The sequence below is a fragment of the Bos grunniens genome, chromosome 9 (genome assembly GCF_055505025.1).
Source record: "Bos grunniens cultivar Pamir isolate PY7600 chromosome 9, Bosgru_T2T1.0, whole genome shotgun sequence".
Lineage (NCBI taxonomy): Eukaryota > Metazoa > Chordata > Mammalia > Artiodactyla > Bovidae > Bos > Bos grunniens.
In genome coordinates, this window is record NC_141173.1 from 14,015,101 (window position 1) to 14,029,949 (window position 14,849).

The 14,849-nt window shown below is 39.5% G+C and overlaps 1 protein-coding gene and 1 long non-coding RNA gene across 12 annotated transcripts in view; one reads left to right on the forward strand and one right to left on the reverse strand.

The window, feature by feature from the left end:
- Window positions 1–14,849, reverse strand: part of SLC17A5 (solute carrier family 17 member 5) — a 76,643-nt gene that overhangs the window by 54,047 nt on the left and 7,747 nt on the right. For all 11 annotated transcript variants that reach the window (XM_086316811.1, XM_086316809.1, XM_086316808.1 and 8 more), the window contains 5 exons: window positions 9,712–9,908; window positions 6,125–6,358; window positions 4,497–4,584; window positions 1,724–1,810; window positions 753–871 (listed from right to left, as the gene is read on the reverse strand). In XM_086316811.1, the coding sequence (XP_086172937.1) occupies window positions 753–871; window positions 1,724–1,810; window positions 4,497–4,584; window positions 6,125–6,358; window positions 9,712–9,908 (725 nt within the window). The remainder of the gene's footprint in view (window positions 1–752; window positions 872–1,723; window positions 1,811–4,496; window positions 4,585–6,124; window positions 6,359–9,711; window positions 9,909–14,849) is intronic.
- Window positions 7,187–9,360, forward strand: LOC147365601 (uncharacterized). Its single transcript, XR_015132594.1, has 2 exons — window positions 7,187–7,329; window positions 9,019–9,360. It is a non-coding gene; the product is annotated as an uncharacterized LOC147365601 (long non-coding RNA).

Consider the following 14,849-nt stretch of genomic DNA (forward strand, 5'->3'; position numbering starts at 1 on the left):
ACTATAAATAGAACAGAATAAAAGAACAATTGTACCAGCTTGGCGGGGGGTGGGGAATTGAAAATATCAATAATAATAATTTGTTGGGGAATAAAAGTTTTATATGAAATATTTCATGTTCTTTAAACCAATAAAGTGACTATGAAGCCATTAATAATGCTAAAGAAAAGACTGTGTATTTTAATTTTTCCTAATGTTTTCAGGTTCTTCTTTTATTCTCACTAAAAGACACATATTTTATCCCCAGGGCTTGAGAATTTACTGTATTAAATTATGACAGATTGGATTTCTGATTTGCTATTGTGCTCAATTAAGTGAAGCAAATCTTACTTTAGTGCATATAAATTTTTTCTAAAGGTCTATTCTAGAGGAGCAAATTATATAGTATAGCAAATGTGCTGTCCTTGTTAAATCACACTCATTTAAAATACAGATAAAAACACATTCGTTTTCTAACAACAAACATTTAGAATGTAGCTGTAAGATTCCTTTTGTAGATAACACATCTTATTTTCTTCTAAGAAGAAAGACAAAGAGAGTCACTTGAAAATCATTACTCTAGAAGATGTAAAATGAAAAGTAATTTTTCATAGATTTGAACTAGAAAGAACTAAAATATCTTGGGCAAAACAGTACTTTGTATATTAATTTGCCTAGAGTGTGCACAACAGAAATATTCAATAAAAAGTTGGTATCTTAAACCTGAAAAAAAAGTTTCTGAAATTATTTTTGAAATATGCCAAAGTTCATACCTGATTTTTTAATGATGAAAGAATATACTCCTTTTCATAGGGGGTGATTGTCTTGTGAGTTTCTGGTGTATCACTAACTAAGCAGATCCATAAAATAAACCAGATGATTCCAACAAGGCCTTAAAATAGAAAATAGTTAAATGAAGTCAGAATGTACCAATGCAGCAATTTACTTATGTCTTGAAAAAAATTATGTAATTATAAACTTCACCACAGTATGTCTAGCATTGTCACCACACAAATCTTTTTTTTTGTTATGAGAACTTTTAAGATCTATTCTTTTGGCAACTTTCAAATATGCACTACAATATCACTGTGCAATACTTTACAAACCTAGTCTTATTTATTTTATAATGGTAATTTTGCACCTAAAGCGAACAACTTTTGACCACATGACTGCCTAACAGGATCTACCAGACAAAACCTTTAAAAAACTAAATGTCTACAATCTTATTATTTCCACAGGTATCTGCTTTTGTTTATTTGTTTTGATTGCAGACATATTTCCTGAGTAAATGTTTAGGTGGAATCTACTTTATTAAAAACGTGTATCATCCTCCTATTGAGATTGAGGAATGAAAGGCCCTGGGGCTAAACAAACAAACAAAAAAGATGAAAACTACCAAGTGAAAGTATCCTACTTTGCTTGAGAAGAAATATTTTCAAAATTCACACTTTTATAATAAATGACATAGCAATTTTTGTAGTAAGTGTAGCATTTAAGTCCTGGATTCAACAGCACTTTCTATTGAACAAATATTCCAACATTAACAGCAAGTCACAGCTTAGCCAGATCATTTTAACCACATGAACTTGAAAAACAGGTTATCAGTAAGTGTTTCAGGGCTTTGCGGTTTAGGAAATGGTTACTTCAGTGAGTTGGCATATACATATTTTAACCAGTTATTAAACCTCTATTACATTTCAGACCTCTCACATCATAATTTAGGTTACATTTTAAATAAACTTACCGAAGAAATAGAAGACATAAGTCCAATTCATATAGTAGCAAATTACTCCAGAAAGAGGCAGAGAAACTACTGTCCCAAGTTGTGCTCCTGGAACAACAACAAAACTTTGTAAACTTTGGAGAAAAATGAACGAACAGGGGACAGGTTTACTGCTTAAGAAGATGGATAATAGATTATGAGGAAAAGAGCAATCAGCTGCCATAGGTGGGGCTTCCCTGGTGGTCTAGTGGTTAAGAATTCGCCTGCAGATGAAGGGGTCACTGGTTTGATCTTTGGCCCTAGAAGATTCCACATGATGCAGAGCAACTAAGCCCAGGCACAACTACTGAGTACACAAGCGGCAAGTACTGAGGACCGTGGGCCTCTGTGCTCTGCAACAAGAGAAGCCAGCGCAGGGAGAGGCCTGTGCACTGCAACTCCAAAGCAGCCCCCACTCATGGTAACCAGAGAAAGCCCACGTGCAGCAGTGAAGACCCAGTGCAGCAATAAATACATGAATTTAAAAAAATCTCATAGGAGTTGAGTTTGTCGTTGTTTAGTCACTAAGTTATATCGACTCTTTTGTGACCCCATGGACTGTAGCCCGCCATGTAGGCTTCTCTGTCCGTTGGATTTCCCAGGCAAGAATAAAGTGGGTTACCATTTCCTTCTCCAGAGGATCTTACTGACCCAGGGATAGAACGCCATTCCTACACTGGCAGGCAGGTTCCCTACCACTGAGCCACCAGGGAAGCCAGAGGAGTTGAGTTAGTCACATGTAAATATAAATAATCCATTCTCTTAAGGGATCATTTACCAGAAAACTCATAATATGTAAAATGGATACATTAATATATAGTTACATTAGTTACGATTATATAGCTATTGCTGAATTAGAAGGCATCAATCAACGGAAGACCTATTATAATATGAGCTAGTAAATGCCACATTACTAGTAAATGTGTTAGAAAGTTTGGGGGAAAGGCTAAAGATGATCTCTAAACATAACGTACTGCAGCACATCTGATGGAAAATGAACAAAGCTTTCAGTAATCTAATTTGCTCTAAACACATTACACACATTTGTATCAGATAAATAAGTACGAAAACTTATTTTAACCACCAAACAGAAGCCATCTTAGTAGGTACAGTGTAAGCTAAAATAATCAGACATTGTTTCTGGTCTCAAGTTTTAGTCTTATAGAGTGAGTAAATATAAACAATTATTATATGTTAGAAAGTGCTGAGTGTCACAGAGCAACATGGAAGTTCAAAGGTAGGACAGATAACCTCTGACCACTAGAGGTCAGGAAAAGATGTTAAAAGGCAGTGGTGGGACTTTGAAAAGATGAGCAAGATCTGGTCCTGTAAGAAAGAAGGTATAGAGGCAGAGGTGAACAGGGTGAGTAAGGAATGAAAGAAGAAAAGTGGCAAGTGGGATTGGGAACTTCATCTGGGTGAAGGAAAGGAAAAGGAAGGCTAGAGAAACGGGCTGAACAGTTGTTGAATATCTGCTCCCTGCCAGGCACTATGTGCCAGGGGCTAGGCTGGCTAAAATGAAGGGATGATGACCACAAAGACTCTTGACCCCTCATCTGAGCCCAGATTTTATTTAATAGGCAAAGGAGAACCACAGATAGTGCCTCTTCTTGAACTTCTTATCAGATTTCTTACATCGATCTCCACACAGCTATAAGAATCTTCTTAAAAGAAAAGAAAAAAAAAGGAACCTTCTTAAGACGTACATGAGATCGTATCTCTCATGTAAAATATTTCCCCATTTTGGAGAAGAAAAACCCTGTGACCTGTAGGCCTTGATGTAATCTGGCTCTTGTCTATTTCTCTAAGCCCAACCCACTCCAGTACTCTTGCTAGAAAATCCGATGGACTGAGGAGCCTGGTAGGCTGCAGTCCATGGGGTCGCTAGGAGTCGGACACGACTGAGCGACTTCCCTTTCACTTTTCACTTTCATGCATTGGAGAAGGAAATGGCAACCCACTCCAGTGTTCTTGCCTGGAGAATCCCAGGGGCGGGGGAGCCTGGTGGGCTGCCATCTATGGGGTCACACAGACTGACTGGAGTGACTGAAGCTATTTAGCAGCAGCAGTGCTTCTCATTGCTTTGAAACTATGTTACTTCCTGCCTGTCAGTCCTTGTACATGTTGTTCTGATTGGCTGGAATGCTTTCCTTTTTTGCTCTTTGCATGACTGGTTCATCTCATTCTTCAGATTTTAGCTTAAAAGCCACTGCAAGAGAGGTCTTTCTCAACCATTGTATTTAAAAGCGGTCAGGTCAAAAAGTTTTCATTCAGTATGTGAGCTGGAGGAGTTATAATTCACATATAAAGCTCATGCTATCTTACCTATAGATCAAAATGATAGAAAATAATGCATAGGGGGAAAAAAAGGTGTCTGAAAGGAGGGATTGAAAGTCATGACATGTTTATGAGATGATCAAACCAGAAATCACAATTTAAGGACACAAGTATTCAATTTTCCAGCTTTTGGGGGATTTTGTTCTGTTAAAGCATTCTCTATACCAACATCTGAAAAGGCAACATGGTTTGAAATAAAGGATGGCAGATGGAGAAAAGGACAACAGTCAATTATGCCACATTGCTATATGCTAGTGAGCCAAGGAAAACCATTAATAACAAAGTTGTATCCTCAAAACTTTATTTTTCCCCAAAGGAAACACTTGACATTGCATGACTCTGGTGTATACCTTTCCCCCAAGGTTGATGTGTAGATAACAAACTGTAGCAACGATCTTTATAAAGATGGTTATCTCACCTGCATATGAAATACTCAGAAGCTTGCTTCTTTCAAGAGGGGGAGCCCATGAAGACCACATGGCATGCATGGCTGGAAATGTGACACCCTGAGAAGGGAAAAAGGCATTTCTGATGAAATACAAAGTCATTTTGTTAATGTCTTAAATTCAGTTGAGTATCTTGTTGCAAGAAAAATTTCTGGATAAGACTCCAACCAGAATTAGGTTTCATGGAGTGACATGCCTTTACAGTGTTGAGTGAAAATACCTCATAGTGAAGTACTTTAAAAATCTGAACAAAGATTTGTGGATTCTGTCAACTGGTTTGAGGACTGCAAGGTAAGGGTTATAAAAAATATAAAAGAATGTATTGAGTGATGATATAAAGGGATTCCTCTCAATGTTAACTTTACTCATCTACTTTATTTAAGGCCTGAATGAAATAGAAATGTAACCAATACATAACTTAAACATACTGATCTAATACGGTGGGATACTAGAAGAAAATTCAAATTCACCCTTATCAACAGGAAAAATGGTCCTACCAAAAAACAATTAGAGTGTTTATGGTATTTTTTTTTAAGTTTTCTGGTCATAATCAGCCTAGTAAATGCTAATTAGTGGAGGGGCAAGATAGGAGGAGGGGATTAAGAGGTATTAATACAAACCACTGGGTATAACATAAATAAGCTGTCAGGAAATTACGTATCATAGGGAATATAATATTTTATAAACATTACAAATGGAGTATCATCCATAAAAATTTTGAATCACTATGTTGTACATCTGAGATTTACATAATATTGTACATCTGTTACACTTTGACTTAAAAAAATACCAGTTACAGATAATGGAGAAGTAACAGAACAGTGAAAGCAGGGAGGTCCATGGAGACTTGGGAGAGGAGGAGATGCTACCGGGAACAGGAAGGAATACATTCTGGTAGATTCAAAGTGGTGGATTCACTGCTGTCCTTGGCCATTCACTAGCTGTTGTAGCCTCAGAAAGATCAGTTAACCTTTTAGAACTTCCATGTCTTTATCTGTAAAACATGTATTTTACTCAGGTAAGAAGAAGAACCTGGTATTAGGGGGCTAGTTTTATTTTATAATCAAGAAGAGCTTATTTGGTACACCTCTATTTGATAAGGATCGTTCAGATGAGTGACCAAAGCTTAAATTTAAATAGCACTTGGCAATTTCCAAAGTTGTCTAGCCATTATTATATGACTGGATTTTACTACTCCAGTCAGTGTTTTTCCTACACAGATACAAAGGGATTCCTCTCAATGTTAACTTTACTCATCTACTTTATTTAAGGCCTGAATGAGACTAACACTTTTGCACTTCCTTATCTCCTCAGTAGGAGGGAACAGGGGGAGCTATGAAGTGTCCCCTAGAAAATGTTTTCTCTGATCTTTGAGTAAAGCTTTTAATTTTGGAGTGCTTCCACTGGAGAGCTCATCGGCCACAAACAAAAATCTACTCATGTTATTTTATGGTTTAATCAGTTTTTAGTTAAAAAATAAATCCCTATTATCTTCCAGTGTCATTTTTTGGGGCTCATGTTCATACCAAAGAATGATATCTTTAAGAAGATAAGAAAGTGAGAAGGGGTAAGAAGAAAAATAAAAGAGAAAAAAGCATACCTCTCCTAGCCCTTCTAGTGCCCTGAGTGCAACGAGGGCTCCGAATCCGAAATCTGCAGCGAGGGGAGTGAACAGGGTGAAGACAGCAGTACCAAGGATTCCGAATCCTAGCAGCAGCTTCCCCCCACTTCTGCTGGCAACATAGCCTCCAGGAATTTGTGTGATGATGTAGCCATAAAAAAAAGACCCGAGAATCCACCCTTGAGTTTCTGCATCCCACTGGTACTTTTTACCCTATAAAGAATAGGAAAAAAAAAAAAAGTCTTTTATGGCTAAGTAACATTCCATTGTGTTTACATACGACAGCTTTATCCATTCATCTGTCAATGCACCTGGATGTTTCCTCCACGTCTGGCTGTTGTAAACAGTGCTACGATGGACACTGGGTGCATATGTCTTTTAGAATTGTGGTTTTCTCAGGGTATATGCCCAGTAGTGGGATTACTGGGTCATATGGTAGTTTTAGTCCTCTTTTTTTCTTTTAAGGAATACTCCTCACTCTTCTCCATAATGGCTGCATCAGTTTACATTCCCACTAACATTGCCTGAGGTTTCTACCTAGAGCCTGTTATAGAGTGTGAAGTAAGTCAGAAAGAGATAAACAAGTATTTTATATTAACATATATATTTGGAATCTAGAAAAATGGTACTGATGAAATTAGTGGATGGATTTCTGGACACAGCAGGGGAAAGTGAGGGTGGGAATGAATGGAGAAGGTAGCACTGACATATATACACACTCGTGTAAAATAAACAGTTAGTGGGAAGTCACTACAGAACACAGGGAGCCCACCCTGGCGCTCTGTGATGACCTAGAGCGGGTGGGATGGGGGCAGGTGAGGGAGGCTATGGATATATATATATAATTATGACTGATTTCCATTGTTGTACAGCAGAAACCAACAGAACATTGTAAAGAAAATTTCCACCAAATAAAAAATTAAAAAAAACTCAGCCTTTTAACATCTTGATAAAATGGCTCCTTTTACTGGCATGTGGGTACATATAAATGCAATTTTGAACCACTGTTCTTTTTTTCCCTGTTTATTTGTTTTTTGGCAGTGAGGCCTGTGAGATCTTAGTTCCCCGACCAGGGACTGAACCCAGGCCATACTAGTGAAAGCACCAAGTCTTAACCATTGGACTACCAGGAAACTCCCCAGAACCACTGATGGAGGCTGAAGAACATGCAGACTTCCTCTTGGGTGGGTGAGTCAATGTGATACAGACATGCAGTTTCTAGGAGTGAATGGAAAATCATTCAAAGTCATAATGTGCAGGCATGCTTGCTATTTTATAAAACTAGACTATGGGATGAATTGTAGATGTTTTGTGACAAAGAAGGCTCAAAAAAGGCAGAGGGTTGATCCAGAAAGTTACTGATCAGGATACTTCAGAGGCTAAGCCAGGCTTTTGAGCTAGGACTGGGTTCAAGGCCAGCTCTATTACTTACTGGATTTGTAACCTGGGAAGATTAAATGGAAAAGGCACATAAAATAAGGCCTGACACATACTAAGTAATCACTTAATGTTAGCTACTAGTATGCAAAAATATAATGTCTCCTCATTTCAGAGCAAGCACTTAAATAAGGATATAGAGCAGTACAATAGAGCAAGAATTTAAACCAAGCCAGAAGCTTCATGTGAGTAGGAAATGCCTTTTAACTAGTAGCAACACACAGTAAGGTGAATATGAAGATTTTAAAATTTTATTAACTTATATTTTTGGTTGTGCTGGGTCTTTGTTGCTATGCATGGGCTTTCTCTAGTTGCATCGAGTAGGGGCTACTCTCTAGCTGAGGTGCATGGGCTTCTCATTACAGTGACTTCTCTTATTGCAGAGCACAGGCTCAGGAGTTGTGGCCCACAGGCTTATTTGCTCCATGGCATGTAGACTCTTCCAGGACAAAGGACCGAACCTGTGTCCTGAATTGGCAGGCAGATTCCTATCCACTGCACCACCAGGGAAGTCTGAATATGAAGATTTGACAGCTGGGTATCTGAATCTTTAGTACACGTAGCCATGTAACCTAACCCATGTGTTAAGAACCATTCAGGATTTCTTTTTATTGTGCATATAAGGCAGATAGGTGGCTTAGATGCTAAAGAATCTGCCTGCAATGCAGGAGACCTTGGTTTGATCTCTGGGTCGGGAAGATCCCCTGGAGAAAGGAATGGCTACCCACCATCGTATTCTGGCCTGGAGAATTCCATAGACAGAGGAGCCTGGTGGGCTAGAGTCCATGGGATTGCAAAGAGTCGGACACGATTAGTGACTAAAACTTTTCAAGTAGTTGAATTATCAGAAGAATTTGTGGAAGGAAGAAATACAAAGCAAACCCACAATTATCTTTGTTTACAGTACTATTCTGTAGCTTCTCTGAAATTCTAGGGCTTCATGAAGTATCTAGCAGTTACAGGTTGAGTCAGGGAAAGTGGGTGATATGTACCCTTAACATGTATTCAGTAGCATTATCAAAGTCCAACGTAAAGATTTTTGATGTCATTATTTTTGTACATGTGCTTGTTTGGGGGCAGAAACCCTCTTCCCTGTTTGAGAAGAGGGAAGTCTTCTCATCTGTAAATGGCAGAGAAGACTCACCTAACATGGGATCTGGCTCCTTGATGAGCACTGAAGATGGATAAAAATATGCTTATAAAAGGACACCAGCCTGTCCCCCCTGTATTGTCTCCATGCAAAATAAAACGTTTAATATGTGTAAAACTCAATTCTGAGCAAATGATGAACAAGCACTCATCAATACCACTAGAATACGAGGGGGGCAAAATGATGTAAGTAGCGTAGGTGAGACAAATTATAGATATTTGAAAATAAATGGATGAATTCTTATTTTTCACCCTTGTAGTTGAGATTGTTTAAATTCTCCTAACAGAGGGCTTCCCTGGTGGACCAGTGGTAAAGAAACAGCCAGACAATGCAGGAGACACATGCTCGATCCCTGACCTATGAAGAAGATTCCCCCATAACGTGGAACCAACCAAGCCCAAGCACCACAACTATTGAGCCTGTACTCCAGAGTCTGGGGAACTGCAACTACTGAGCCCACGTGCCACAGCTACTGAAGCCCATGCTCCGCAACAAGAGAAGCCACCGCAATGAGAAGCCTGCTCACCGCAACTAGAGAGGAGCCCCCACTTGCTGCAAGGAGAGAAAAGCCCACGCGGCAACAAAGACCCAGTGTAGCCAAAAATAAATAAATAAGATTTAAAAAGTTCTCCTGCAACAGGAACCTTTTAAAGAGTACAGCTATTAAATATTGTTCCCATAAAAACTATTTAGCAACATCTAAAACAATCTAATTTCCCAGTATGCCAGACAGGTTTTTCTAAATTCTCTTCAAGGATGGCATGTTTATGGAGGGAACTCAAAAGTTACTTTTCAAACAGATCAGGGTGCAGCAGCAGCAGCTAACCAGTCACTGGGAAAACACAAAAGAAAATGGTTCAGGGTTTACATGAAGAAAGAGTTTGTGTTTCTGTAGGACGAACAAATTCAATGTTTTTCAATATGTTTACCTGGAAGTGTTTTACGATTAAGATCGTCTGCTTGAAAAAACAGCACTCACCGTTTGGTTGCGAAGAACTTTTATGGGAGCCGAATGCTCTGCACACTCGTAGGACGTTCTGTTATCTTTGGCAGTTGTGTTTGAGTCCACCATGTCCACTAGGGCAACACTCAGATTCACCCGTAATGAGTAGAGAACGAAGAAACCAAAAAAGGACAAAAATGCTAGGTTGTAACGAGCAGAGCAGCACACTGGAGCTGAAATAAAGACTTGGGGTAAAACTTCCATGAAAAGAATAACTTAGATCATATTGTCTAAATCATTAAAAAGGTCACTTCTTAGATGTACACAAGTTAGTAAATTATGAATATTTTTCTGAGAATATTATCAGATGAAGTATACCTAAAAGCATGTATCAAGGAGAATTTGTTCTGGTATCTGTACCTTTGATAAACATTTAACATATGAGAGCCTGAACTATAAGATGGTTTCTTAAAATATGGAGGCAACAGTTTTATTAACTTTGCTCAGAAAAATCTGCATTCTGGAGTCAAAACTGAAGCCCCAATCCCTGTCAGCTGACAAGATACGAGAAACACAGGTAAAGGGGTTTAATGGCATTGCTGTTGCTGAAAATCGATCTCAAACATGGCCAATAAGTCCTTGAGTATTCAGCATACCGTGTACATTACTAACTATGGGTTAGTAGTCATCTCTCATCATAAACACATCTCAGCATAAAAACTTTCTGCTAAGGCCAGGGCATGAACCCCCTTCCCTTCTCTCTGCCCCCCACACACCACAATCAATTTCTTACCTTGAAAACCATCCTCAGAGGCTGGGTTTGAATCAGAAGCCATGATTAATACTTAAGCCTTTCCTGAAATATATGTATTTAAGAATCCAGAAGCAAACTTGCAGAATCTATGACAGTTGCAGCCCCTGTGACAGTTGCTCAGTTGGTCTTGCTTAAAGGGCCCGCGGTGAAAAGCACAGTAAGAGAATGTACCACACACACACACATGCACACACAAAAGGAAAGGGAGTGGGTGGCAGAAACCTGTTAAAGGAAGATCATATGACAGGAGGAGTTTGACCTATTTTTTTCCCTCTAATTATAGGTGTATGCACCTACTGTCTCTGGTTTTCTTCTTTTATTGAGTGGCAGAACTGGAGGGGAGATAAGAATTCAGGAAGCTGAATTAAGGGTGACTGACCCCAAGTGACAATGACATAGTGGTGAATCCAGGGTTTTACACCATAAGTTCGGCCAACACTGAGTGTTTTTAAAGATATGAAAATCTATTTCAATTGCTAACGACAAGTTAAATACATACATACATTTATATATACTAATATATATGTGTGCATATATGTGTGCTTTTATTTGGCAGTGATATATTAGCATTGTATGCACACATACAAATACAGTACACACACACATATGCCTGTTGTTCCCTACTCAGGAATCCTGGTATTTTCATTGACCTAGCTTTGCACAAGGATATATTTGTCAGAGTACAATTGTCTTCGTACAGATTCAGATTAAAGCCTTAATGAAGACAGCACAACTGCATTTAGGTGTATGTTAACATACTGTAATCCAACTCACTCCTCTGTAAGCACTCATACACTTAACACCTGCTACTAATTTTAGCTTTGTGAAAGACTGACATCTTTTAACAGAAACTTTTTCATTTGGCATTCTTGATTTCTTTCTCAAGAGTAGAGCTGGTGTTCGAACTGTGGCACCACCTGCCACAGTTCAATCCAGACCTGTGGAAACTATATTTATAAAGTTTTATTCACACTGCCTCTGTCACCTGAATCTAGATACTCTTGCTCTCCACCCCAAGCAAATTGGTAGCTGTTTAGTTAAGGACAGTTTGCAAACTACAAGGCATGTTTTTTTTTTTTTTTTTTAAATTAAGCCTTTTATTTTGTATTAGGGTATAGCCCAATTAACAATGTTGTTAAAAGTTTCAGGTGGACAGCAAAGGGATTCTACCATACATATACATGTATCCATTCTCCCCCAAACTCCCCTGCCATCCAAGCTGCCACATGACATTGAGCAGAGTTCCCTGTGCTATATATTAGGTCCTTGTTGGTTATCCATTTTAAATATAGCAGTGTGTACATGTCCATCCCAAACTCCCTGACTATCCCTTCCCCCATCCTTGGTGCCAAAAGTTTGGCAAGTGGAGAAAAAGCGAGTAAAACGATTTCAAATTACCCGTGCAATTACTTGAAAATCTGATCTAGTAGTTACGGATCAGGCAATTTTAACTTCGGGAGGCACATTCAATAATCAGAAAAGAAAACGCCAACACAGAAGCCACAAAGTATTTGACTATGAGGTTTTAAGAAATATTACAAAAAATCGTTCTTAGTTTTAAAAAATGGCTGTTGACTAGAAATCAGTTGGAAAGATTTTATTTCAAGAAAGTATGACAAGAATAAAGGAATGTATGGTGGCAGAGCAAAATGTACCTGTGAATGTGGCCAGTGGTTGAAACTGGCCCAAGAAAAGTGCGCTTGCATGACAATGAGAGAGTACATTCACTGGGCACCCGCCACACAGAAATCAAATTCAAAGTAAAACCATGCTTGCATAACGAGCAGAGCACCCACCAAAACAAACAGCAGCTTCTAAAACATGGTTTCAACTTAGGAATGTGAAGTAGGTGTAGTTGAAAGAACACAGGCTGATTTAGATCAAAGCAGACCTGCTGATTGGAGAAGGCAATGGCACCCCACTCCAGTACTCTTGCCTGGAAAATCCCATGGATGGAGGAGCCTGGTAAGCTGCAGTCCATGGGGTCGCTGAGGGTCGGACACGACTGAGCGACTTTACTTCCACTTTTCACTTTCATGCATTGGAGAAGGAAATGGCATCCCACTCATGTTTTTGCCTGGAGAATCCCAGGGATGGGGGAGCCTGGTGGGCTGCTGTCTATGGGGTCGCACAGAGTCGGACATGACTGAAGTGACTTAGCAACAGCAGACCTGCTGATGGAATCTCAGCTCTGATTTTCACTGGCAGTGTGTCTTGGGGGAAGGCCGCTAAGAGTTTCCAATAAGAGGTTTCTCAGCTGCCAAATGAGGTGACCTCCATCCACCTCACTGGGTTGTGTGTAGATTAGATGAAGTACCGAAGGGCAGGCAGTAAAAAAGAATCCTCTCCCATTTACCCTGGAGAAAGTCATACCGATGAGATACAGTGCTACAATACACATAAGTGTGTAACACGGGACAAAAGAGGGATGTAAACATGCTGTGTGTGGGGTAGGGGATGGTCAAGGAAGGCCTCTGGGAGAAAGAACACCCAACACTGAATCTTCATCCATAAGCAGGAAGCCATGGGCAGGCTAGAGGAGGGAGAGTAATACAAACAAAGGCAGGGCAAGCACAGTGTGGAAACAAGAAGAGTGAGCACAAAAGGGGCAGGAAGCCATCTGGCCCTGGGCTTTTGTTTGTTGAAAGGTTTCTGATCACAGTTAGATGTCCACTGATAGATGAATGAATATAGAAGATGTGGTCCATATATACAATGGAATATTAGTCATAAAAGGGAATGAATTTGAGTCAGTTGTAGGGAGGTGGCTGAACCTAGAACCCGTTATACAGAGTGAAGTAAGTCTTGGGCTCCAAAATCACCGCAGATGGTGACTGCAGCCATGCAATTAGAAGACGCTTGATCCTTGGAAGGAAAGCTATGACAATCCTAGACAGCATATTAAAAAGCAAAGGTGTCACTTTGCCAACAAAGGTCCGTACAGTCAAAGCTATGGTTTTTTCCAGTACTCATGTACAGATAGGAGAGCTGGACCATAAAAAAGGCTGAGCGCCAAAGAACGGATTCTTTTGAATTGTGGTGCTAGAGAAGACTCTTTTAAAAGAAACTTACTTATTTTTAATTGGAGAACAATTGCTTTACAATATTGTGTTGGTTTCTGCTATATATCAACATGAATCTACCATAGGCATCCATATGTCCCCTTCCTCTTGAACCTCCCTTCCACCTCCCACCCTATACCACCCCTCTAGATTGCTGAGAGTTCCATGGACTACACGGATATAAAACCAGTCAACCCTACAGGAAATCAACCCTGAATATTCATTGGAAGGGCTGAAGCATCAGTTAGATAGCAAGGGTTGGATCGCAAAGGTTAGGAAGGGTTAGAGAGCATCACTGACTCAGCAGACATGAATTTGAACAAACTGGGAGATAGTGAAGGATGGAGGAGCCTGGTGTGCTGTAGTCATGGAGTCACGAAGAGTCACACATGACTTAGCGACTGAACAACAACAAGGTCAGAGAGAGGAAAAAACTATATCATATTTTAACTCATATATATGGAATCCAGAAAAATAGTACTGATGACCCTATTAACAGGGAAGAAATGGAGATACTGATGTAGAGAATGAACTTGTGGACACAATAGGAAAGGAAAGGGCAGGATGAATAGGATGACTTGAGAAAATAGCATTGACAGATATACACTACCATGTGGAAAACAGATGGCTAGTGGGAAACTGCTATATAATAGAGGAAGCCCAGCATGGCATCCTGTAATGACCCCGAGAAGTGGGATGGGAAGGGGGAGGGAGGCTAAAGAGGGAGAGGGGTGTATATATATATATATATATATATGACTGATTCGCGTTGTCGTAAAGGCAGAAACCAATACAACATTGTAAAACAATCATCCTCCAATTAAAAAAAATAAAATTAAAAATAAATTAATTTTAAAAAAAGGAGCAGGAAACAGCAGATGACCTGATGGGGCTGGACTATGATGCTGCAGTAACTGAGTGGAACACTGGTTTCTTAATTTAATAACAAAAACAATAGGCAATAATTATTGAGCTCAATGTGCTCAGTATCAGTCTAAGTGTTTTAGATAATGGTTTTAAGGGTTAACTGGGGTGGCACATATAAAATATTTAGCATACACATAATATGCTTCAATTACTGTGAACTGTTGTTATTATAATGCTTTCTCTGGATATTAGGAATTGAGGAAATTTGGGCTTCCCAGGTGGCTCAGTGGGTAAAGAATCAGCCTGAAGTGCAGGAGACATAGGAGATGTGGGTTCAATCCCTGGGTCAGGAAGATTCCCTGGAAGAGGGCATAGCAACCCACTCCAGTATTCTTGACTAGAGAATCCCATGGACAGAGGAGCCTGGAGAG